Source organism: Oryzias latipes, chromosome 6 (genome assembly GCF_053564925.1).
Source record: "Oryzias latipes strain Hd-rR chromosome 6, Olatipes_Hd-rR_3.1".
In the NCBI taxonomy this organism is placed as follows: Eukaryota; Metazoa; Chordata; class Actinopteri; order Beloniformes; family Adrianichthyidae; genus Oryzias; species Oryzias latipes.
Window position 1 is genome coordinate 28,036,307 of NC_136242.1, and position 22,955 is coordinate 28,059,261.

The window sequence follows — 22,955 nt, forward strand, 5'->3', positions numbered from 1 at the left end:
TCGGTCAAAAGTTATATAAGGACACGGAGTGTGAGAGCGATAGACAAAGAGCGCAGCAAAAACAGCGTTATCAACCGGACAAATGCTGTGTTTAACTATAAAGCTTCAAGATATGGAGTCTGTCTGAGAAGTCAACATAACAAAGATTAACTTGTGCTTTATACACACATATTTGTACCTAATAAAGCCTAAATCATTTGTTTCTGGAGACCAAGAGTTTAATACATTGAAAACAAATTTCTTATAATCATGGTGGTCTACTATCAATTTTGGATGGCAAATACAGGCACTGTTTCAAAATGAAACACGTTCCATCTTCGCCCATTTTTACGTAGCACCTCATTTTACTGCAGCTGAAAGTAAAAGTACCCAGTTCATCATGTCTGTAGACAATGGGATCAGCGTTGAAGTGTTTATTCATGCTTTATGCGTTTCAGCTGATGGAGTCTGACCATGGATGATGAGTCTAACCTTCAAGATAAAGATGTGAACGCTGTCTTGGCCCAGGAATCTTCAAAGTTGTGTCACATTTTGAGCAATCAGTCACAATCTGTCATAATGTTGCTTTATCAAAGGATGGTAAATGACGATGGATGGCAAAACAAGCAAGCCTCCTCCAGCTCCAATGCAGGGTCTTCAGCAGACCTTGTTAAAGCATTGTTGGATTACTACAGGTCAGCCAATGCTGCAAAGTGTCGCAACTTTCTGCAGAGTGTTTGCATGTTGTGTGAAGACATACCCATGCATCTGGAGGCCAGGCTCATGTCAGTGGCATGCAGTGAGTATGAACAGATATGGTCTTTCTCCACTGCTTCAGCAAATGTGTGACACTTGTTTCATTTGTATAGCCAAACAATTTTTGTGGACCTCTATGATTAGTTAAGACTTTATTTAGTAAAGTTTTAAATAAAGTCTGTTACTAAAAAACAGTAATGGCTGGGCAGTTTGGTACAGGTTGCTGGTTGCTTGTTTGATGTCAGACACAGTCACAGTCTAGCATCAAGCTGGACATCTGCCAAATCATCCTACTTTGCTGATTAAATAAACGAAACAATTGAGAAAATATTTTTTGATTAAACATCACGATTATTATACATTCTAAACACAGTTTACACTCTAAAAGATACTTGGCTAACTGGCTAACTTCGGCCATAATGCAGAGGTAGAGCTGATCAGAAGATAGCAGGTTTGATTCTCGCCTTGCCTGTCCATGTTTCAAAGACACCGAACCCCCTATTGCTCCTGGAGGTTATGGGTTGGCATCAATGTTGGGTAGTAGAGTATGTGGCTGAATGGGACTGTGGCTGTAAAGTGCTTTGGGCTAGTAGTAAAGCTCTAAATAAGTATATACCATTTACCATTTTTAATTCTCTCAATAAGGTTTTTTTTTTGCTCTGATCAATAGAATCCTCAAATATATACCCTCACTTTTCTGCCTCTTATTGGTGGAAAACACTTTTTTCAGCAGTGGATGGGGCATCGATATCTTAAAATATTTAAGGCACTGGCCTCTGAGGAAGGGAATTGGACACCGCTAAGCAAAAAAATCTTATCTCAGTAGGGTTTTTTGTATTCTCTATTTTTGTGAACACAGTAAAAAATCAAATAGACTGCATTGCAGTAATTCTGTCAACGCCATTAACACAGTACATTAGCAAGCCTTTTTGTGCAGGTATGCTAAAGCCAAAGACTAAAATATAACAGACAATTCCACTGACTTGGGTTAAACTGTCAGTTACTCTCTCTATGAGGACATGCAGCAAATCTTGAAACAACAGAGTATTAAAATAGGTTCACACAAGCTAACTTAATTTTTTTGTTAGATTACCATTGTATATTTAGGCTACCTATGAATTAATTTGCTTTGATCAAATTACTTACATATTATTGATAATAATATGTATGTTTTCAAAGCATTTGTTTTGTCAAGTAAAACAGTTTTTACAGTGCTTAACTTGTTTTTATGTTCTTCATTTGTATGGCATGGTAAAAAAAAAGAAGTCACCTTACTGGTTACCGTAAATGTAAAATGTCATCGAGATTAGGCAACGTTTTCCTGTCTGTGTGGTTTTTCTGGTGGTGAATTATGTGTGATTGCTCATCATTTTTCCTGTTTTAAAATCTATTTTCAAAAACACAAATTCAATGACTTTTGTCCTGGTTAAACACATCTGTGCAGAAACCTGTTGGCGTAATACCTTAGAACAAGTAGCCAAAAACACAGGTAAAATGATGTTTGCACACTTTGCAGCAAGATCTGACATACAAGTGTTTCTCTGCACTGAAGGTGGTTGTGACGGAGCACTATCTACAGAGGAGGAGCCCATCAAACGCCCACGGATTGGTAAATCCCACAAAATATATTCTACTGCATTTACTGTACTAAAAACACTGATTCTAACAAGTGTAAATAGAGTTACACACATCAATAAAAGGACCATTACTCCTCTGTTAATTAAATAATTGAACACATTGATCACTTTAAACTTTAAAGTTGCCTTTTAAGTCGCCTCATCAGACTGAAGCACCTAAGATCAGTAGCAATATGTTTTAAGAAAGAAAACACTAAGTTCGGATGCCATGGTCAACTTCAAGACAAAATGACCTGCATGAAATTAACCAATAAAAAAGAATAATTATAGAAAATTTCTAAAAACAACAATACGAAATAATCATACATTTACCTAATATATTTGGTTATACAATCTTTTGAGACAATTTTTGCAGTCTAATAATTTCTGTAACTGTCAATGAGACACCTGCATTTGTCAACAGGTACTTTGGCCCACTACTCTTGAGTAGCTCTGTCTGTCTTGATTTAGATCAGGGCTGATGAAAGGCCTCCTCAGGTTTAGTCCAGTGTTTGTTTTCTTAGCTTTTGATAGATGCCATTGGCCAGCACACAATTCACAGAGCAAATTTTTAGGCTTCACAGTACGGACAGGGATGTTGCATGTGTTGAAATTGGTCACAATAGGGGACACTGGTGATCCCATGACATAGTAAGGATTTTGCTTGTAGGATTCTCTAAAAATTGAATAAAGATGATTTTCAGGTAGATGTCCAGCAGATCATAACACTATTCTGGTATCAGCTTGGTACTTTCAGACAGTTGGTAACATCTTGTTCCAGTCATGTCCTTTGCTGTTTCTGCGGGTTCTGTAATGAGAATATAGGTGAAAAGAGGTGGAACATTAAAGACCCACCAAATTGTGTTTTTGGTGTTTTTAACATGTTTTTGTGTCATTTTTCTGATGATGGAGGACATATATTAAGCTCAAAATTCAATTTCTGAGTATTTCTTTATTAAGATCTTTGTAAATCAGGTGCAGACAGAAAAATGTTGGGGAAGGTGTATTTGTTATGTAGAAAATTTGCTGGGCGGGATGACTAGATTCATGTGCGTCTTTGTTTTCCTCTGAGTCCTGGCTGCATGGCTGGATAGCTCCAATATTGCTTTCCATTTTTGTTGCACCGGTAATGTTAGGTTGGGGGTGTGAGGGGCAAGGGTTTACACGCTAGCGTGACAGAATGTAAACCCTTGACTGTATTTGAGAATTGAACTAAGTGACCCCTTCCCTCTTGCATTCCAGATGGGAAGTACCCACTGGTCCCAAAACGCCGAAAGACTTTTATTGAGAAAAAAACAGCTATTACCCAGTCATTATATTTGTCAAAATAGCCATTCTTAAATCTGATGTTTTGTTTTTCATTTTGCTGAAAAGATTAAAAAAATGTTGTTTTTATTCCAGAGCAATCATTTATGGAGTCTGCATCCCTTAAATACTGTTTTTGACTGCAGATTACTGGGAAGAGTATGTTTTAGAAGGGAGGAATTTACTGCTAAGTCGCTGGAAAAGACTGACAGACCGCCTGGTGAAGGCTGTGGAGCTGGACAGAGTGTGGGTCAACTTCAGAAATGTAAACAGGGGCAGGGACCGACCTGATCAGACCCCTGCTTCAGCAGACAGAGGGTTCAACTCTGCAGGTCAGAGGGCACTTCCTTTTCCTTCTTTAGACAAACAGAAATATTTAAAGGGCCTATATCATGCTTTTCTTAAACCTTTCAGAGTAAACTATATCCATATATACAGTGTGATAAAATACTACCCTTGGCACACAAAATAACGATTTTTTAAGTGAAACATTAGTTTTTTTGGCAGTCAATTTTGCTACCCAGAAATAAGACGACTCGATCTCTGAGGCACCGCCTTTCACTCCGTGTGGGTGCCGCCCATTTCATGATGTCAATCTAGAGCCGTCCTCTGCAGTGTCTGCGTCTCGCCCACAAAAACAAACAACATCCGAACTTTTGCAAAGATGGATGTGCAGATGGATGTTGTGGAGCCTTACTGAAGCATTTTGGCGATCACTGCTAGCTCCGTGGAGAAAGTGGATGTGTGTGTGCTTGCCCGGGGGCGGAGCTGGCAGCACAGACTCTTCCTGGAAGGGGCTGTTACTCACTTATCTACGTCTCAATGTGAGAATCCACTTGCTTTTGTGGATTGGGAATGGCTGGTTTTTAGAGTAATACCCAGTGATTCATTAATGGATCAAAATACCACTTTGGGGTGTTTTTCTTTGTAAAGAATTAACATTATAATACACTTAAAATCTTAACTAGTTGACTTCGCATGACATAGGTCCTTTAATATGTTTTGATGTTGTTTCATAAAAGGGGACATTTAATTGAAAAGAGTTTAAATACGTCTTCCCCTATATACAAGTTTATACACGAAACATTCTTAGACACCTGTTTTTTAATGTTTTAAAATCAATTTAAGTTCAGACCAATGTTTTCCCCCCAATTAGAGCCTGATGGAGATTATGGGTTTTCGGAGTCCAAAGTGACTATGGAAACCTTCTTACGAGGATGTAAAGGAAAAGTGACATTTCTTGTTGGCCAGGCTGGCTCAGGAAAAACTCTTTTAATGTCTTGTTTAGGACAACAGTGGGCAAATGGTCTGGTAAGTCCTATGTTGTTGTTTTATTTAACTTTTAACATAAAGTCCTATTTTTTTTTTTTTTTTTGACAGCAGAAGTAAACAAAAAGTAATGTAGTTCCTTTTTATCTTGTTACTTTCTGAGGAGAAGAAGTTACAGAAAAGAATTTGTATTTATGATCACCAATTCATTTTGTAAAGCACATTAGACTTTTTGTGTTGTGTGTTGAAAAACACTTAATTGTGCTTTAAGTAACTGTTACGGTAGTTTAAAAGAGCTCTTCTGTTATGCGTTAGATTGCTTTTAAGCATTCATGTAATTGTGAAACAATCTTTCTTGAAGAATTCACCTTGTTTTGGTCTGACTGAATTGTGATAAAAAGTGGTTCCATTTTTTTTAGATGATTGTAATTTCTTTTGACTCAAATTATAGATAAACTGATTTTAACACAATAGTTCTGTTTTGCTTTCATATGCAGGGCCCATTCCCAGCATCCTACTTGTTAGTTTTTTTGGAATTTCGTCAGCTGAACCAGCTGTCCCGCTCCCTGTCACTGTCTGAGCTGCTATTTCAGCACTACCTCCCTTCAAATCGAGGCAGCAATGCAGAGGTTTGCATGCCACAGTACTTAATTCTGATGTAAAACATGTGAAAGGCAATAATATGACAGAAACAAAAATCCGCACACATAGTCACTGTTAGATCAAATTTTTTCTGTGTCCTATGTTCTTTGTCTCTGAGTAGAAAGCCATTGTGGACTGCCTTCTTTCCAATCCGGAGAAGAGCTGTTGGGTGTTGGATGGCTACGATGAATTTCTTTGGAAAATCAAAAAACACCGAATGCCACGTGATGTGTTAAACTTAGAGGAACCTCTGCCAGTTGCTGACCTGATCTCAGGGTTGTTGACTCGGCAGCTTCTTCCAGGAAGCACCGTGGTGGTGACTTGTCGTGCACGGGACATTGTAGATTTCTACAACTTGTCAGACAAGGTTGGAGAGCTGCTTGAGTGGGATCAAAATGAAATCAAGGAGTATGTGCACCACTTCTTTGGGGTTGAAGGTAAATCCTATTGTTTAATGTTTTCATTTTTAAATGCAGGAGCTTTTTCATATTGAGTTCCTTACAACGGTTATGCATTAAATACTACAGCTTACCTTAACTTCTGGTATTTTGCCAAACCTGTGCTTTTTGAATTTTGATGTCACTTATTTTATTTTTAGTTTTAGTTTTTAAACCTATCATTGTAGAGGTAAATTAAAAAATACAGATACAAGTAAGGATACTACTGCTTATTTATTGTAAATGATACATATCTGTTGTCTTTATCTTGTTTTTGTACTTCTTCCAACGGGCAGACAGAGCCATTGGAGTTGAGGCAACCAAACTTCTTCTCTCCAGTCAACATCTCCTTGCAATGTCATCTCTCCCAGCCCTCTGTAACATCTGCTGCATCTGTCTGAAGCATTTACTGCTCAAAGACAGAAATGCCAGTTATAGGTCAGCAGAAGATGAACAAAGAGGAAAATCTACAAAAAAAACACCGCAAACCAAAGAGATGGATACGCAGGTTGTTGAAAAAGACAAAGGGACAGATAGAGAAGAAAATGAAACTGAAAATGCTCAACACAGTGGAGAAAGAGAAGGAAGTCAGGACCTGACAATGAGGACGGCAAATGGCGAGTTTAACTTTTCTGCATCTTCAGCCCGAGTTCCCAGCACTCTCACCCAGGTCTACCTTACTGCTGTGGCAGCTTTTCTCAGCCGTCTCCCTGATCAGGGAGGCGGAGATAACAGGCCAAAGGCTGCTAGATCTTCTTTGAGGTAAGACCAAGTTGACTGGAGTTTACTTCAGTTGTTAGGCTTTGCCTTGAGTCTTAAGCTGCAAAAAATCCAGTTAAAATCTGCATGCAAATCTTTTTTCTTTCTTTCTTTTTTCTAGTAATACTGACAGTATGCTATCCACCTTTGTTCAGTATCCATCTGAACTCTGGGAGCTGAGTCAAGTGGCTTGGAAAGGCGTAGAGGAAGGCAAGATCCTCTTTATGAAAGAAGATGTTCCAGAGACTATTTTACAGTTATTAGTCAAGAGTGGCCTTTTTTCACAGGTCAGACAAAGGGTTTTGTATTTAAAACTGGAATGTCATGTGTTTTTTCTAATAAAGTTGATTATTATGTTTTGGTGTTCAACAGCCATCAGAAAAATAAATGTGTTATTTGTGAAAACACAGAGTAAAAAACTGAAAGTAGTAGTTAAATATTGGCATTGCATCATTTTATATATACAGGCATAGAGAAAGTTTTGTTTTGTTTTGTTTTTTGTATTAAAGCAAAGGGATAGGGGAAATTAAAATGAATGAAATTAAAATTAAATAGAGCTCGTCGTATCCTACCAATTTAAAGGTTTTTGAATGACCCACAGTTCTACAAGCAGTCTGCTGAATGAAAGACTTGACAGCTGCTGCAACTTTCAGCTGTCAGCTCAGCTTTATCGCGTCTAATTCCACTGTCACAGATGTTGAAGAATGTCAATTTATTGCTTTGTTTTTATTCATCACGTCCATAACCGGACATCAATAGGCTTCACTTTGTATTACACTTCTTTTAAAAGTGATTTTGCAAATTTTTTGTCTTGTCAGGTTGAGCTCAGATGTCACGATGGAACACTAGTTAACGCTTACAGTTTCATTCATTTGACTGTGCAGGAGTTCTTGGCTGCTCTTAGAATCATGACAAGTCATAAAGTTAGTGATGCACAGCTGAAAAAGAGGTAAGAAAGATACGACAAGTGGATCTTTTAGGGGGGCATATATTCTCTGATAATGTAGGTGGATCTCTTTTGATTGCATTTATATTTAAAGGGATTATCTCTTGTCTGCAAATATATTTTCCGACCTTTTCAGAACTTATAGTGAGTTCATTTTTACTCTTATAACTGTAAATATATGAAAGTTACTGCTAGTGCCACACATTGATTTAGTTGTAGTTTTAAGAAATAACACCAACTTTTTTGTAAGATTGCCTTTTCCCTTATTGTTATTTTTACTAGGGGTTGCTACACAATATTTTAACATTTCTGTTAATTAGTTTTATGTTGTTCTTTATTAAGGCAGATAAATGCTTACCATACAGTATGTGGAGCAAATGTTTCACAAGTGATAAATACCAGTGCCTTTCCTTATATTTCTGGCCTTCGCCGACTGAGACCCGATATGTTCACACCTCTTATGCCCTTTTGCACTGTACAACCTGTTCTGGTTCTCAGAATGGCAATCATATAGCTCTGTCTCTTTAGGCAAAAAAGACTCTGGCAAAGCATGGGAACAGATACCAAAATAGAGTACTGGTAGTGCCACTTGCCGCTGGAAAAAACATCTAGCTGATACTTCACAATATCTACATTTAAGCATTACATTCATGCTCATGGAGATTTTACATAAAATATCTTCCCAGCTGTCATCACATTGATTAATCCATGTATAACATTATCAAATAAATCAATCGTGCAGAGTTATTGCCCTGTTCCCAAAGTAAAGCTGTGGAAGCAACGTGAGCTGACACAGAAATATTTTGACCTCAGCCCTAAAAGGAGATTCAAAAGACACTGAGGTTGGCACAAGGCAGAGCATCTGGTTACATAAGAGCATTAAGTGTGACTTGTCACTGTACATGACATACTGTGCCAGATGGTGACCACTGTTACTCACCAAGATATTCTTGCATCAACACTTTCCCTGTAATACTAGCCTGACCCTCATTTTACCTTACTAAGCTTGATTTGATATTTGTTCAAAAGAAGTTGATTCTTGGAACCGATATAAATATTATTGGACTTTTTGTCATTTGAGAAATGCAATTATTGGACCTCTTAAAATGAATGCTTGCTTTTTAACATGCCTTTGTGTCACAGTTAAGAGGATGTGTTGCAAACAAATAATTTAAATAGTGGTCCTTGAGCTCACAGTGTATGGGAACATTTAGGAGACTCCAACAACTTTAGCAGCCATTATCACTACTGTGATTGCTCCCCTTCCATAAAAATCTTATTTTATACCCTCGACGGCACCCTGTCTGTGTGAAGATTGACTCTAAACTCGACATGTTTGTGAGACATTCAGGATCCTGCAGCTTGCTGATTTTATACATGTCAAGAAACTGTATAATTTTTTTAGGTTTTGTTATACACTTTTGTAAAACTTTAACACATGTAGCAGAAAAATCACAAATAATTTGAAGCGATTTTATGGCAATTACATTACCTTTATTTGTTTCTTTGATTTAAAGTTACAGCAAACGTGTGATTATATGAGAAAGTACACCTATTTGCGACCACATCATTATTTTCATCTGATAGCAGCAAACAGAACATTCACCAGATACAGTCATGTAAAAATAAAAAATAAAAAGATCTGTTCTTTGGTAAGAATTTAAGCTTTGACTTTTGCTCCTTACTAATTCTACCATCAGATTCAGTCTGAAAACTCGCTGGACAACAAAGTCCGACCAGAAGACGCCATTTACTGATTCCCTGTACCTGTATGTATGTGGTCTGGCTTCCCCAAACTGCACTCAAGTCCTGGTTGAAGTAGCCAGGGCTTCAGGTGTGAAAGGAGTTCAAAACTGGGTCCAGAAACGACAAGACCTTGTCCTACGTTTGCTGAGACCCCTGTGTCACAGCAACACACTGACTGGACCAAAGGTACACTTAAAAAAAAAGAAAACCTTTTTTTTGTCAACTGTTTTTTTTTTGTCATTCTTTTGAATTCTGTGTATTTTGCAGTTATTGCAGCTTTGCAACTGCATCCAGGAGAGCCAGGACTACGAACTAGCACAGCAGGCTTTGAGGGCAAGGCCCACTCTGGAACTGCGCAACTTCCGGCTGGTGCCCAATGATATTGATGCTTTGGCTTTCGTAGTTAACTCAGCTGCTGATCAGGCTGTTGGTTTGGATTTTGGAGCATGCTCAATGGAGCCAGAGTGTTTAGATGCACTGTCGAGGTGCCAGTGCATTCATTTCCTCAGGTGGGTGGACATGTGCACCTTTACCGATCACAATGAGAACATGCAATCAGCACAGACAATTTTCCGTTTTATAATTTGAAATAAACTGAATTTTAAAGAATTAGCACTTTCGACTCACAGCGAGAGGGCCCTGCTTCAAATTCTGGCCTGTGACTCTGAAAGGGATTCAGTGGGTTCTGAAGATAAATGGATGGATGGAAAAAAAAAATTATATTTAACATAGCAATAATTTAACATTTCTCCTTTTCATTGGTTGAAAGGCATTTTAAAAAAATGTATATATTTGTAACTCGTGTCTTTCCTTTGAGTTTGTGTTATTTTATAACCGTTATGGGAAAGTTTCCTTTGTCATTAACTGTCAGTAACTGGGTGACTTTTCAGACAGCTGGCCAGACTGATCAGCTGTCTAACTCTGAGAGTCAGCACATAGAGGAACGCACCCCACCCTGAATGTACACGCGCATGTCCCTTTTCAACTTTCCCTTAACTGGGAGGGGACGTGTGTTCATCATTTTTCTGGTCCTTAAAATTCACACGTCTTACTTTACTTTTCTCTCTTAAATAAATACAACGTTGACTTGAACCACATCCGGCAGGATGGTAATCTAATTAAACTAGAGGGCATTTACAAGACTGACCAGGACATGAACTGAGGTGCCAAGACAGTAAACAGCCTGTAAAACAATCTGAAGCTCCTGCCATTTCATTCAACACTCATTAAGGAGAAAACGTCTACCTGCGCATGGCAGCAGTGCAGAATATCAACTCTTGGATTTTTGTTTAGTGGCATGTCGGGACATCTGACCTGGAATGCGTGTTTTTAATTCTGTTATTTCATACTGCTCACTCAAGGGTTTCCAGGACAAACCCTGAATGTTGTGAAAAACAGAGGTGGTGCAAAGGTCAGAGGGTAAAGGCCAGGTTCAGGCAGAAACACATAACTCTACTTTGCATCAGTCAATGTTTTGGTGAGAGCATGAGATTTGCATGCATGACTTCCAAATATAAATTAGTCTAAACCAGTTGTTTAGGAGAAAGAGGAGAGCTCTGTTTGACACGAGCCACCTAGTTACCAACAAAAATAGATGCAAAACATTTTGGCAAAGCTGTTTACCCTCTGTACATTTCTTTTCTGCAAAAGCAGGAGTTAATGTGTGTTTGTCTTGATGTAACTGTGACATCATAATAAAATAGTGCTTAAAACTCAAAGGAAGCATCCGTCTGCACCTACAAGACATATTGAAGGTATGTCATGCAGCAGCAGTCGGCTTGTAAAAAGTCCTTTTAAAAGGATTTATCGTACATTATCTGAAAATGTTATTGTTGAATGATTCAAAAACAAGCATTCGAGATGAAAAAATGCTTCCGCATTTCAATAAAAAAAATGGCCCAATGAAAAGAGAAAGAAAACAAACTTCAATCTGTGCCAAAGGAAAAAGAAATAAGGGTTCAGTGAAATGGGAGAGAAGTACAAACTTCTTTAAACTATCTGTTCCTAATACTTACTGAAATATGACAGATGTAAGCTGCTCACTATTTTAACAAAAACATGTATTTTTTATTTAACTGGTTTATTTAAATAAACCAGTTATGTAAGGGAAAAACAATGTCCATGAATAGGCAACCAGATATAGATAAATACACACATATAGTGATATACATATATTTAGTTTACAGAGAATCAAGTTTTGGTTTAGAAAAAACAACTATAAAAGTAAAAATGTCAATGCCAAAAACATCGGCTGTTTACGATGACGAAGAAATGACTAATATAGTTAGCATAGTTTTCATTCTCATTTCAACATGAAGATTTCAAAAAAGGCTGCGTTTTGACATTTTTGGTTAAAATAGACATAGGTTTTGACTCATAATTGTGATACCACTTGGAAGAAATCCTTGGAACTTTGAGTGGAGCTTTGTCAGACAAAGTTCACATTGACCTGGGGCCTCATTTATAAAACTTTGCGTAGGATTTGCGTCAGAAGTGGCGTACGGATGAAACATAGGACGTGCGTGCGCACAGAAATATTCGGATCTATAAAACCGTGCGCACGCACATCCTACGCATCTTTCCCTTAATAAATCACAACCAATTCGAAATGCAGCGCAGCTTTTGCGGCTTCATGACACGCCCATAGTTGCCCATAAATAGTCCGCGAAACGCCCACAAATTAATATTCATGGCTTGCGAAACCATGGCAAACACAGAGAGGAAATCAAAAAAACGTAACTTCACTCAATGTGAAGTTGAAGTTATCGTTGGCGAGGTGGAAAAGACGAGAAAAGTGTTGTTTGGAGGGCACAGTGTGGGCATTACAAATGCCAAAAAGGCACTTGAGTGGCAAACGGTGGCAGACGCCAAATGCTGTAGCCTCACAACCTCGGACCGTGGCCGAAATAAAAAAGAAATAGTTGGACATCAAAGTCGAGGCAAAAAAACGTCTAGCGCTCCATCGGGGGGGGGACCGGAGCAGCAGATGCACCGGGTGACACGCGTGGTTCCTCCGAGTGCTCCTCTGTAATGCCGGGCCCAAAAGCCCGCAGAGGTCCAAGAGGACGGCTCGAAGAAATCGGAACCGGCTCATAAGCCACTCGTCCTTGTTTGCCAGCAAGTCTTCTTGCTGTCTAAAGATGCGTTCACTCCGAATTCTTCCATTTGCCACATCTTCTAAGAGTGCAAGATCAGCCATTGTGCGTCATTACGCATTGTGATGGGGCATTTTATTTCCATCCATTTATTACATCTGACAAGCTACAGATGTCGGTAATAATCGACGTGGAAATGGGAAATTGTTCAGCGCAAATGTAATTTCTTGTTGCTTTGTGAATGGTTGAGACATACGCCATACATGGTTTTATCAAAAGTAAAACAAACTAAAGTTATATGTATGAATACCATAATTCCATAGCTTATGAAGAAATGTTTTAATATGAAAACAACTTTCCCCCAGTGGACAGAATTAGTACGTCTGTCCGTCCGTCCGCACCTATATCTGCCCCGCCAGACGGACACCCTGACGAGAATCTCAGTTTTGCACATTATTTCGTTCTGTTAACTATATTATTTATGAGGATGAATTGCACAACATGCCAATATTGCAAAACATATTTCACTTTTCTTTCTGCAAGTAAGTGTTCATTTGAATTTCTGTTGTAATTTTCGTTAGATTTTTTTTTTGTTTGTTTCACTGCTGATCGATCAAACGGGTGTTCGTGTAGCTGTTAATTGTAAGACTTGCTTTGTGAAGTCTTCATGTTATTTCTGAGAGGCAGTATTGTCATTTTCACTTTCACGTGTTTCTTCCATCTGCCGACGGCGTCGCCGTTTCTCATTTCACCCGTTTTTGTGTGTACGCCTGGGTCAGAGCTTGCGTGAAGGACCGCACATTTTCCCGTCAAGTTTGCTTTTTCTAAATCTCAACTATTGCGTAGAGAGTGGCGTACGCCTTCTTTTGTGCGTACGCAACGTTTATAAATGAGGCCCCTGGTCTTTACTTTGTTTGTGGATTTATTCAATTTCATTTTGTGTTTAGAAGAATGATCTATATAAAAACTGTTTGATTTTTGCAGTAAAAAAGGACACATTTTACCACTCATAAGTGAGCTTTTGGACAGTTTGAGGTTTATGGTGAAATTTCTGTGAAATATATCCATAATACATGTATACCTGTAAAAAAAACAGTGGTTGTACTGCTTTTTGTTTTGTTGAGGTCTGGATTACAGATGACAGATTTTTCTAGATTTCCATCTGCAGTTTGTGCTTTTTTTCTCTGCTCACTAACATGCCTCAACCCTTTGCTGACAAACATTTTGTGACATTTTGATTTATTCTAAAAGTCATTTATAAACAGTCTTTGGCTGTCATTGATACTTTGAACTGAATGATTGATGATTACTTTGTGTTCAGTTTTCACAGCCGGAAGTATAATGACAAGTTTGCGGAGAAGTTGTCCTGTATTTTGCCTGGATTTCCAAACCTGAGAAAACTTGAGTATGTTTTTGAGTTTTTAAGTTTTTGGGGTTTTTTTGGGGGTGGGGGTGTGTGTCATGTATTGTTAAATGTTGCATTGATAGCCTAATGATTAAATGAAATGACCTTTTTCCTCTGCAGGTTTTCTGGTGCCAGTCTGACAGCCGCTGGAGCAAAAAGTTTGGCCTCAGGTCTACAAAAGTGCTGCAACATCACTGAGATAAAGTACGGTACTTCCTTGTGACACCAACAATTTTGTGCTCTTGCTCTTTAAAATGCAGACTTTTGAATGTTGTTGGTGATTCAGTTTCAGAATGTCTCATGTTGTAACATTCTTTTTTGTCGTAGTCTCAGTGACAACAATCTGCAAGATGATGGATTTGGGCATGTGGTTGAGCTTTTTACCAAACTGCCAAATCTCAGTTCTGTAAAGTAAGTTCTGACTTTTGAATTGGCAAAAATCCGCAGCTTTAGAAAAACAAGAAGGAGCAGGAACTTTGAATGTATTTGCATATGTGCTGACGCACACGTGTCTCTTTGTAGGCTGGGCCGAAACAACAGCTCTCTGCAAGCGCTGAACTGCATTGTTGAGAAAATGGGTTCCTGTTTGAACATCCTGCAGGTTTATGCAGAGTAAGACCTAATTACATTTTATCACACCACCTCACCTCTAGCCACGCATTCTGCAAACAATAATTGATGACCTTTGTCAACTTCCTCAATAATAATGAATCTTAAACAGCATTAAACATCCCAAATTCTCACAAGACCTAATACAAAAGAAAACCTGTCATTTCTATTTTCCCTGATTTTTCTGGCTTTATGTTTACAGTGGTGTGAAGGAAGTAGTGGTTACATTTTCAAAAGAATCTGATGGCAACAGGTGAGTTTTATGACGAATAAAACCAATAAAATCATAAAATGTGCAATTTAACTTTGGGTTTTATTGTTTTTTTCTTTTGAAGTCAGAAAACAAAGCCTGAGCCAACAATCAGGTAATAACAATGCCTCAAGAGATCTCTTATTGTTTACTCCTCTGCAGATTTTTCTTTTGCCAATTTCCTGAAACCATTCCTTGTTAAGAACCCGAGTACAATCTTGTATTTTCAATTACATGGACTTTAGATTGTTTTATAGATAACTGACTGGTTGTCTGATCAATCAGCTCCTGATTCACTTTAGTTCTCAACTGATCCTCCTGGTAAAATAAAGGCCAAATAAATAAATATATAAAGTGACTATTCGCAAGTATTTACAGCAGGGTTGGGACTACAGTTAGGGTTAAGGGTAAAATACGTGCCGCAAATGCAGCATGTCCATCTTGGCTGCACGTATTACGTATGGCTTAGATGAATTTCCATCATTTTCTTTGCATAGTCACATGTAAATACATGCAAATAACATTGGCCATAAATAAAAATAAAACATTAGAAATCCAATTTGAAAAGCATTTAAAACAAGCTATGGTCTTTAACTAAATCCCATCTTAAAATTTTTGGTTTAACACAAGTTGGAGGTAATTATTTTCCTTTTATTCCAGTTGTTAAGAGCAACAGCACTGCAAAATCACATTTTTAGATTTAGAAAATACTTAACACAGGAAGGGTTTGTTATGTGGGTGTTAGAGGATGTCCACACCCTCTTCCAGGAAACCAAAGGTGCAGTTGCTTTCTGGCATGAAGGATTTCACGAGCATATCATCTTCTTTTCTTTAGCTTGTTAAATCAGAAATGGAACAAGCTGGAGATGCAAAACCTGGTGAAGTCACTGGTTAACTGTCCTGCTTTGTCAGTCCTAGAGTAAGTAACAAATGCACTTTCTGGAAAACTTGCACATCAAAGTGAGGCAAAAATGAAAAAAGAAAGCAAATGTAACCTCTTTTGTTTCCCTAATTTCTTGTTTTCATGTCATACAAACTTGCTCTGTGACAGTTGTTCTCTGTTTTTGTTCCCCATAGTCTTTCTGGAGGCTGCTGGGATGATGAAACTCTAAAAGCATTTACATACTTTGTTCCAAAGCTTAAGATCTGTAGAAAGATTGTGTGAGTAAAAATTCCTTTTCTAAATTATAGAACCCATATCAGTTTCATCAGTTTATTTTGGGATCATATGGACGGCAGCACAGCAAACAACAATGTGTCTCTATTTTCTCTCAGCTTGGATGACAGCTGCTCATCAGTGGAGTCTTTGGTGATGCTGGTTGCTCTGCTGTCTGACTGTCCTCTTGTTATTGGGCTGAATATAAGGTACAAAAAAACACTGATCCTCCTCTGTAAAGCACAGATGCAGAGCTCCATGTCTGCCTTCAAACCTTATACACACAACATGGTAATCACACATTACCACAGGAAAGCATTTCTTTGTGAAACTAGGATAACTCTTAAAACTGGGGCTGCTTTATTTTTAAACAACTGTGTGAATCTTTATGCTTAAGATTGCAGAACCCTGTCCAGGCATCTCTGGTGTTTGCTGGAGGAACGGAAAACCCCTCAAGTGAAATCTCTAAAACACTATGGTCTGTTTTACCTTGCAGATAAAAAAAATATTCTTTTTTGTAATGTTTAACATTTTTGATCATAATTCCATTGAATATTGTATGGGACTTTTGTCTCTGATAGTCTTAGCTGCTGTAAACTGGTTCCCGCTCACCTAGAAAGAGTTTGGCAAAGCCTCAGAACCACTTCAGGTCTCACTCAGCTCAAGTAAGTTGCATTCAGAAATGTCACATTTAGAATTCTGCAAGTGTAATCCAAAACAGGTTTTCCCATCAATTAACACACCTCCTTACCTCAGATTCTGCTCTTGGACTTATATTTGAGCTGATTTTGAATTTGAAAAACAGCTTTCTGACTTCTTTTCCACTGTCTATATCTCGATTTAGACCCATTGTAAACCATTTTTTAGGTCTTATATAGACAATTGTACATGAGCCATTGAGCCTCCATCTTGGTTTAACACAAGGCAGTTGTTCAGAGTGCATCCACTTGAAATGTGCTGTGGTTTTAGAAAAAAAAAACTTTACACCTCCAAAACCAGACCATAATCTTGTAAAAAAAAAAAAAAAAGTTTTTTTCTTTTAACTTCCCCCTTTACAGCAAATAACCTCATCATTTACACAGGTGCTCAACTTCAGTTTTACATTGCTGTGGAATAAGTTCATATTTGAAGTAAAGAGATGCTAATTTGATGGAGGTCCCAGTTCTCTGGGTAGAAGTCCATGACGGGGCTTTTGATAACAGCAAGAAAAAAAACTGGACTTAATATTTGATAACTGATTGTGGAACAGGATGGCTGTTTGTAGTCAAGGTTTGGCTCTAATATAATGTTGATCAAAGGTACCATGAAAAGATACTGATGTTTAAAGGTTGGGAAACTATAAAACAAAAGATATATTTTAAATGATTGTTTCAGTTACAAAAGTTGAAATATTAGGTTTATAAAAATTCGTCAATTTACTTAATTTGTGTTTAATGTGGGCTACTAAGTATTGTTTTATGTGGCTTCAGAGAAAAAGAAACCATTGATGAAGTTTGAACTTGTCATCTGTGTATCCATTGAGTAAACCTGCTGCGCTTTCTTTCAAAGCGTCACATTGTGATGTGTTAAAGTTGTTAGATTATCTCCACATTCTTCCTTTTCCAGCTTGTCCAGTAATTGTTTGGGTGACAAAGGTCTGAAGAAGTTGTTGGATATTCTGCCTCATTTAGACAAAATCCAAGAAATAAAGTAAGTTCAGCACATGTCACAACTCTAATACTGATGTTTCTAACCAGAGGTGTCAGATTATAAAGATAATCAGAGGCTGACAAGAAAAATGTGAAAGAAAGTGTGCTAGAACGTTTTGATAAAACAGCAAGTTTAAAAAAAAGTTTTTTTTTGTTTTGTTTTTTTTTTACTTTCGATTTTGTCTTTGAAAAAAACAAACTTTTTTTTTTTTTTTGGGGGGGGGGGTTACTTTCAATTTTGTCTTTTTTTAAAAAGGATTTTTTTTTTTTTATTATTTCCATGTATGACTTCCTGTCCTTGAACTGGTGGTAAATTATTTAACCCTAGTCTAAATCTTCTTATATTTGTTCATAACGTTTAAGTTGCCAGAACCTTTACTTTCAATTTTGTCTGGAAAAAAAATCAAGACAAGCTTGTTTTTTTCGTTTTTGTTTGTTTCTTATCTAACAAGTTTGTTGACATTGACAGTTTGTGTGGTTCAGTGGTATTTCCAGTGATCGACCTTTGAATGGTAACTCTGTTTTCCTGGCTGTTGCTCTTCTTTTGTTAGTGCCAGTAACAATGACCTCAGCATGGAAGGAGCAGTGATGTTGGCAGGGGCTCTATGCTCCCATAACCACTTGACACAAGTTCAGATCAGGTACTTTTTTATGCCTTTTTTGTTGTTCCTTTTCCTTTTTTTTACCGCAATGAGAATCATTGTTATATGTATAATTTCTAATTATATTGAGCTGTGTTTTTCTTTTTAAAGTCATGAAGGCAAAGGTCAGGTGATTTTACAATTCAACCCTGAAAAAAGGTACAAACTTTTTCTCAAAAACTTTCAAGAATTTTTAAATTCAAAGAATCTTTTTTTTTTAAATAGCAAACTTTTTAATGTTTCCTATCTTTTATTTAGTGAAATCAAACAGCAAACAAAGACATTCAGGTACTCTGACTTCATAGAGAAAGGCACAATGTGTAATGTATTTCCAGGTTTTTTAATTACACAAAGCAAGAACTAACTCAAACCTCAATATTGCTGATCTTTCTTCCAGAATACTGAACAGCAGCCTTTCAACTTCGGTTATAGCTAAAGTTTGCAGTATGCTGGTCAACTGCGTCTTTCACTTGGACTTAGAGTAAGACAAACAAAGGAAAATATGCTCTCTTTCTTTTAACACTGTAAAAGAGCTTTTGTATGGTAATATATATGTCCTTGTAATGTTTCAGGTTCTCCTTCTGTTCATTTGCTGAAAAAGCTCTTAAAATGATGCTAAGAATGTTGCCTCGGATGTCATCTCTACAAAAACTCGGGTACACATTTGACTAAACTAAATTTTTTCATCTATTTTACAGCTTACTATCCCAGAATAAGCCTTTCTCTGTAGCTTGACTTTACAAATGTAGGCCTCAGGGTGTTTTCCCCTCAGGGTGTTTTCCCCTGAGGCTCTTAGTTCCAGCTCTGATACTTTTACTCAGCTGCTTATGGTCATTTGTGTTTCAACATTACTGTGACTGTTTAAGTATATGAGACCTCAAGTTAGTTTGCTTTAATGAGCCAATTATTTTAGCTCATATTTTATTTTTGAATACATTTTTAGGAGAAAGTATTTGTAATTGATTTCTTACGACTGATTGAATGAATGTACATACACGCCTATAATAGTCTCATAACATCCTGGATAAATAGTGCCGCTTGCAAAGCTTTATACTTGATCATTGCTGTTGAAATAAGTTCATATTTTACATAAAATACTTTTAAGAGAAAATGCTGCAAATGCCCATTTCTTCCTCTAAACTTCAAGCTTTTCATCACCGGTACTTTATTTCCAACAACTACAGGCATCAAAAAAGGAAAAGGCCACTTCCCTTATTGACTGAAGGTTTGATAGCCATCAGCTGAGGGAGGTTTCAGTCTTTATTTTTGAACTCCATTAACTTTATTGCTAACTCTACTAAAAAATGTTTTACAGCTCTACTCAAGAAGTGATAAATAGAATTTTTTTGTTTGTCCATCTTAACACATATATTAAAAATATTAAGTACAATAAACACAAACAAAATATGCTCAGGGAAACAGGGATAATCATGTTTCTGCGCCACATTTTTAAAATATTCAGAATATTATTGAGAGAATGCTTAGCTTCATTGTTAACGATAATGTTTTCTTTTGAATAAATGTTATCACTTCTCTCCTTCTCAGTGTTGAATGCAGCATCACTTCTACAAAAGATGCTCTCACTCTGGTCAGCTGCTTGAAAGACAATAATCGAGTTACTTCAGTGGATCTCAGGTAACTCAAGCTGCATTTATCTAAAGGTTCAATTTTGGGACTATTGTGTCACACCCCCTCCGCCTTGTGTTTCATTTTACTATGTGATTCTCAAGTATTTAAAATGAAAAAAACCTGTTGGGATTTTAACAAGAAAATCCATGCTTACAATTTAAATTCTTAATTAAAAAAAACAAAAAAAACTATAATTTCATCAACCTACTGTACTATTTTGCTATGAAAAAATAATAAAAATATAACAAATGCTCCATATCAGTCGTCATTTATTTTAAAGTGACTAATAATAAAATAGGATTTGGCAGATATGTATCTCTTTATATATAAACCAATGGTGCATTCTTCAGTTGTTGCAATCCTTTTTCATCCATTTAGGTTATTTTTTCCTCGTAAATAGTTATTTTAAACTGGCAGATTGCACTTAATTTTGAAAGATTTACCTTTGCTTTTCATGAAAGATTGACATTTAATAATAATAAGAATCATTTTGAAATTTGAAAGTCTGTTGTTTTAGACATTGATGTATCTTCCAGTAAAATAATGATCATATGTGAGTAAACTTGATAACCGGATGCTTTGAATGCTTCTTTAGTCCACAGGGTGAGTCCTTCATCAAGTTTGGCTGCATGAAAACAGAACACGTCATCTTCAGGTTTGTGATCAGTTATTAATAGCATTTTAGACACTTTCCAAGGGTTGCATGGTGGAGCAGTGGTTAGTAGTTAGTGGTTAGCGCTCTTGCCTCACAGCAAGAAGGCCCCTGGTTCAAGTCCCAGCTGGGGAAACTGAAACAGAACATCAAAGGGGGACCTTTATGGGTAGAGTTTGCATGTTCTCGCCGTGCATGCGTGGGTTTTCTCTGGGGACTTTGGCTTTCTCCCACCGTCCAAAAACACGGGTCATTGGTTTCTGTAAATTCTCCATAGGTGTGAATGTGAGTCATGGGTGTGTGATTGTGGCCATGCAATAGACTGGTGACCTGTCTAGGGTTTCCCTAGCCTTTGCCCGCAGGTGGCCGGGATAAAACGGATTAGAAGATGAATGAATGTTTGCAATTCCATTTTTTTTAAGTCCATAACAACGTTCTGTCAAATACACAATAAAATGGCTGTTAATTTGTTCAAAGGTGTGAGGAGTGATTTTTTTTTTTTGGATAAAGGTTAAATTGAAACATGTTACATACGTACGATGTGCTTTATGTGTTGTGTTTTTTTTCTCCTGTGTAATGAATAACAGAAACGTCATATTATTTCACCGCCTGAGATGTTTATCGTTCTGTCCTGGTCTGTTTCTGTCTCATGCAGGTTAAGTCACTTCTTCTTCAGGGAGGAGAACATTCAGATGCTGCTTCAGATCCTGCAGCAGGGAGTGCAGCTGTCTTACCTTGAGTAAGAAATTCAAGAAACACATTTGAATCACCTGCATACATGGCCAGGTCTCTGTTGATGATCAGTGGAACTGCTTGGGTTTCTTTTATTTAGCTTGTCAGGCAACCAGTTAGGAGATGCTGGAGTGAAGAGCTTGGTGGATTTTCTACCAAACCTTCAAATAAGCTGCTTTGTCAAGTGAGTAATGTTGTCATTACTGTTTCTTCCTTCTTTAGTTTAAGTTGTAGATGATGGAAAGCATTAGGCATATGGTGCAATAGAAATTGTGGTTTTTAAACATGTAAAAAATGTCTTCTCACAGTGTCAGCAACAATGGACTGAGCCAGCAGGGGCTTCTTGATGTGGTTTCAACTCTCCACAGCTCTTCTGATGCCTCTGCTGTGGAAGTCAGGTCAGTTCATGCTTAACGATTTAGCAAAAACCTAAATGTAAATTAATCAGATTATTAAACAAACACAAGTCAAAGTGCATTCTTAACATCTTTGCTTGTCATTTTTGTATGTTTGTTGACAGTTTGAGCGAAGACGAGAGGTGTCTCATTCGGTTTGAAGAGGGAAATCATGAAAAATCTTTAAGGTAAATATCAGTTAAGCTTATAGAAACCACGTTTTGTAAGGGCTGTTTAAGTAGATCTGATTTTTTTTTGTTGTATTCCATCAAAAATATACGACATTTATCATGTTGTGTAGATTAAAGCAGCTCTGTATGCTGTGATGTTGTTATTGTGAGGTCTAAAACTGAACTTGGAATTGAAAATCCTGCAAAGGAAACCTCAATCAGTCAACCTCAAACCATCAACCTTAAATCTTTTCTTTTTCTTTTGGTCATTGTTTACTAGTGTCAGAAACTGCAGTCTGCAGCGGGATCATCTAATCAGATTGGCAGAAATTGTGTCCAACTGTCCAAGTTTGAGCAAAATAGAGTAAGTACATTTTACCTGTAACTTTTTATTAGAGTATTTTAATAGACTTTAATTTTAACCACAAGCCATTACCTATTGGTCAGAACTGGAGAAACCAAATGAAAAATGTTAACCAAAAAGACTGACTGATTGGTGGATAATTAGCATAACAAAAATAAAAACTGCTGAAGGGAAAACAATTTTTTGAGGTTTAAACCCCATATTCTCTGTATGCCATTAAAATTGCTCTGATAATTCTTCTCTTTGTTTGATCTTTTTGTCTTGTTACTCTCTAACAGTTGCTAAAATAAAAAGAGATCTTCATCATCTATTGAGTCTACAAACAGACCTAAAGATTCTTGTAACTCCACCTTATATAATCAGTTTTTCTTAACAGTAAAGATCATCAGAAGTGTTGCATTTGGAGTTGATGCCCTTAGGTCATGGCTTGCAGTTCTTTTTTTATTTGGTGATATAAAGATAAAAAGATTCCAACAAAGAAAACCCTAATAGATAAAGGTTTTTATGGTGACGGAGTGGATAGAACATGTGTTTCGGTCACTGACACTGGAGTCATTCATTGGTCTCATTGATCCACAGATTTGAGAACAATCTTCTGCAGTCAGAGTGGATTGAAGGTTTTTTTAACATGTTCCAACCCCGTCAAACAGCATGCAGTGTCAGGTAGGAGAAGACTGCACATTTATTTGGGCTCTTGAATCAAATGCTTGACTT

At 37.2% G+C, this 22,955-nt stretch overlaps 1 protein-coding gene across 1 annotated transcript in view; it reads left to right on the forward strand.

Moving 5' to 3' along the window:
- The window catches only part of nlrc5 (NLR family, CARD domain containing 5), a 31,887-nt gene that overhangs the window by 299 nt on the left and 8,633 nt on the right, over window positions 1-22,955 (forward strand). The window contains exons 2-37 of the mRNA XM_011476349.4: window positions 438-778; window positions 2,288-2,344; window positions 3,803-3,988; window positions 4,813-4,967; window positions 5,423-5,554; window positions 5,689-6,004; window positions 6,301-6,766; window positions 6,885-7,050; window positions 7,582-7,712; window positions 9,410-9,641; window positions 9,723-9,964; window positions 13,872-13,955; window positions 14,076-14,159; window positions 14,283-14,366; window positions 14,478-14,567; window positions 14,767-14,817; window positions 14,900-14,929; window positions 15,650-15,733; window positions 15,892-15,975; window positions 16,090-16,179; window positions 16,368-16,448; window positions 16,552-16,635; window positions 17,576-17,659; window positions 18,210-18,299; window positions 18,411-18,458; window positions 18,558-18,587; window positions 18,697-18,780; window positions 18,872-18,955; window positions 19,845-19,934; window positions 20,524-20,583; window positions 21,236-21,319; window positions 21,413-21,496; window positions 21,621-21,710; window positions 21,833-21,895; window positions 22,158-22,241; window positions 22,821-22,904. Coding sequence (XP_011474651.1) covers window positions 454-778; window positions 2,288-2,344; window positions 3,803-3,988; window positions 4,813-4,967; window positions 5,423-5,554; window positions 5,689-6,004; window positions 6,301-6,766; window positions 6,885-7,050; window positions 7,582-7,712; window positions 9,410-9,641; window positions 9,723-9,964; window positions 13,872-13,955; window positions 14,076-14,159; window positions 14,283-14,366; window positions 14,478-14,567; window positions 14,767-14,817; window positions 14,900-14,929; window positions 15,650-15,733; window positions 15,892-15,975; window positions 16,090-16,179; window positions 16,368-16,448; window positions 16,552-16,635; window positions 17,576-17,659; window positions 18,210-18,299; window positions 18,411-18,458; window positions 18,558-18,587; window positions 18,697-18,780; window positions 18,872-18,955; window positions 19,845-19,934; window positions 20,524-20,583; window positions 21,236-21,319; window positions 21,413-21,496; window positions 21,621-21,710; window positions 21,833-21,895; window positions 22,158-22,241; window positions 22,821-22,904 — 4,313 coding nt within the window. The 5' untranslated portion in view covers window positions 438-453. The remainder of the gene's footprint in view (window positions 1-437; window positions 779-2,287; window positions 2,345-3,802; window positions 3,989-4,812; window positions 4,968-5,422; window positions 5,555-5,688; window positions 6,005-6,300; window positions 6,767-6,884; window positions 7,051-7,581; window positions 7,713-9,409; window positions 9,642-9,722; window positions 9,965-13,871; window positions 13,956-14,075; window positions 14,160-14,282; window positions 14,367-14,477; window positions 14,568-14,766; window positions 14,818-14,899; window positions 14,930-15,649; window positions 15,734-15,891; window positions 15,976-16,089; window positions 16,180-16,367; window positions 16,449-16,551; window positions 16,636-17,575; window positions 17,660-18,209; window positions 18,300-18,410; window positions 18,459-18,557; window positions 18,588-18,696; window positions 18,781-18,871; window positions 18,956-19,844; window positions 19,935-20,523; window positions 20,584-21,235; window positions 21,320-21,412; window positions 21,497-21,620; window positions 21,711-21,832; window positions 21,896-22,157; window positions 22,242-22,820; window positions 22,905-22,955) is intronic.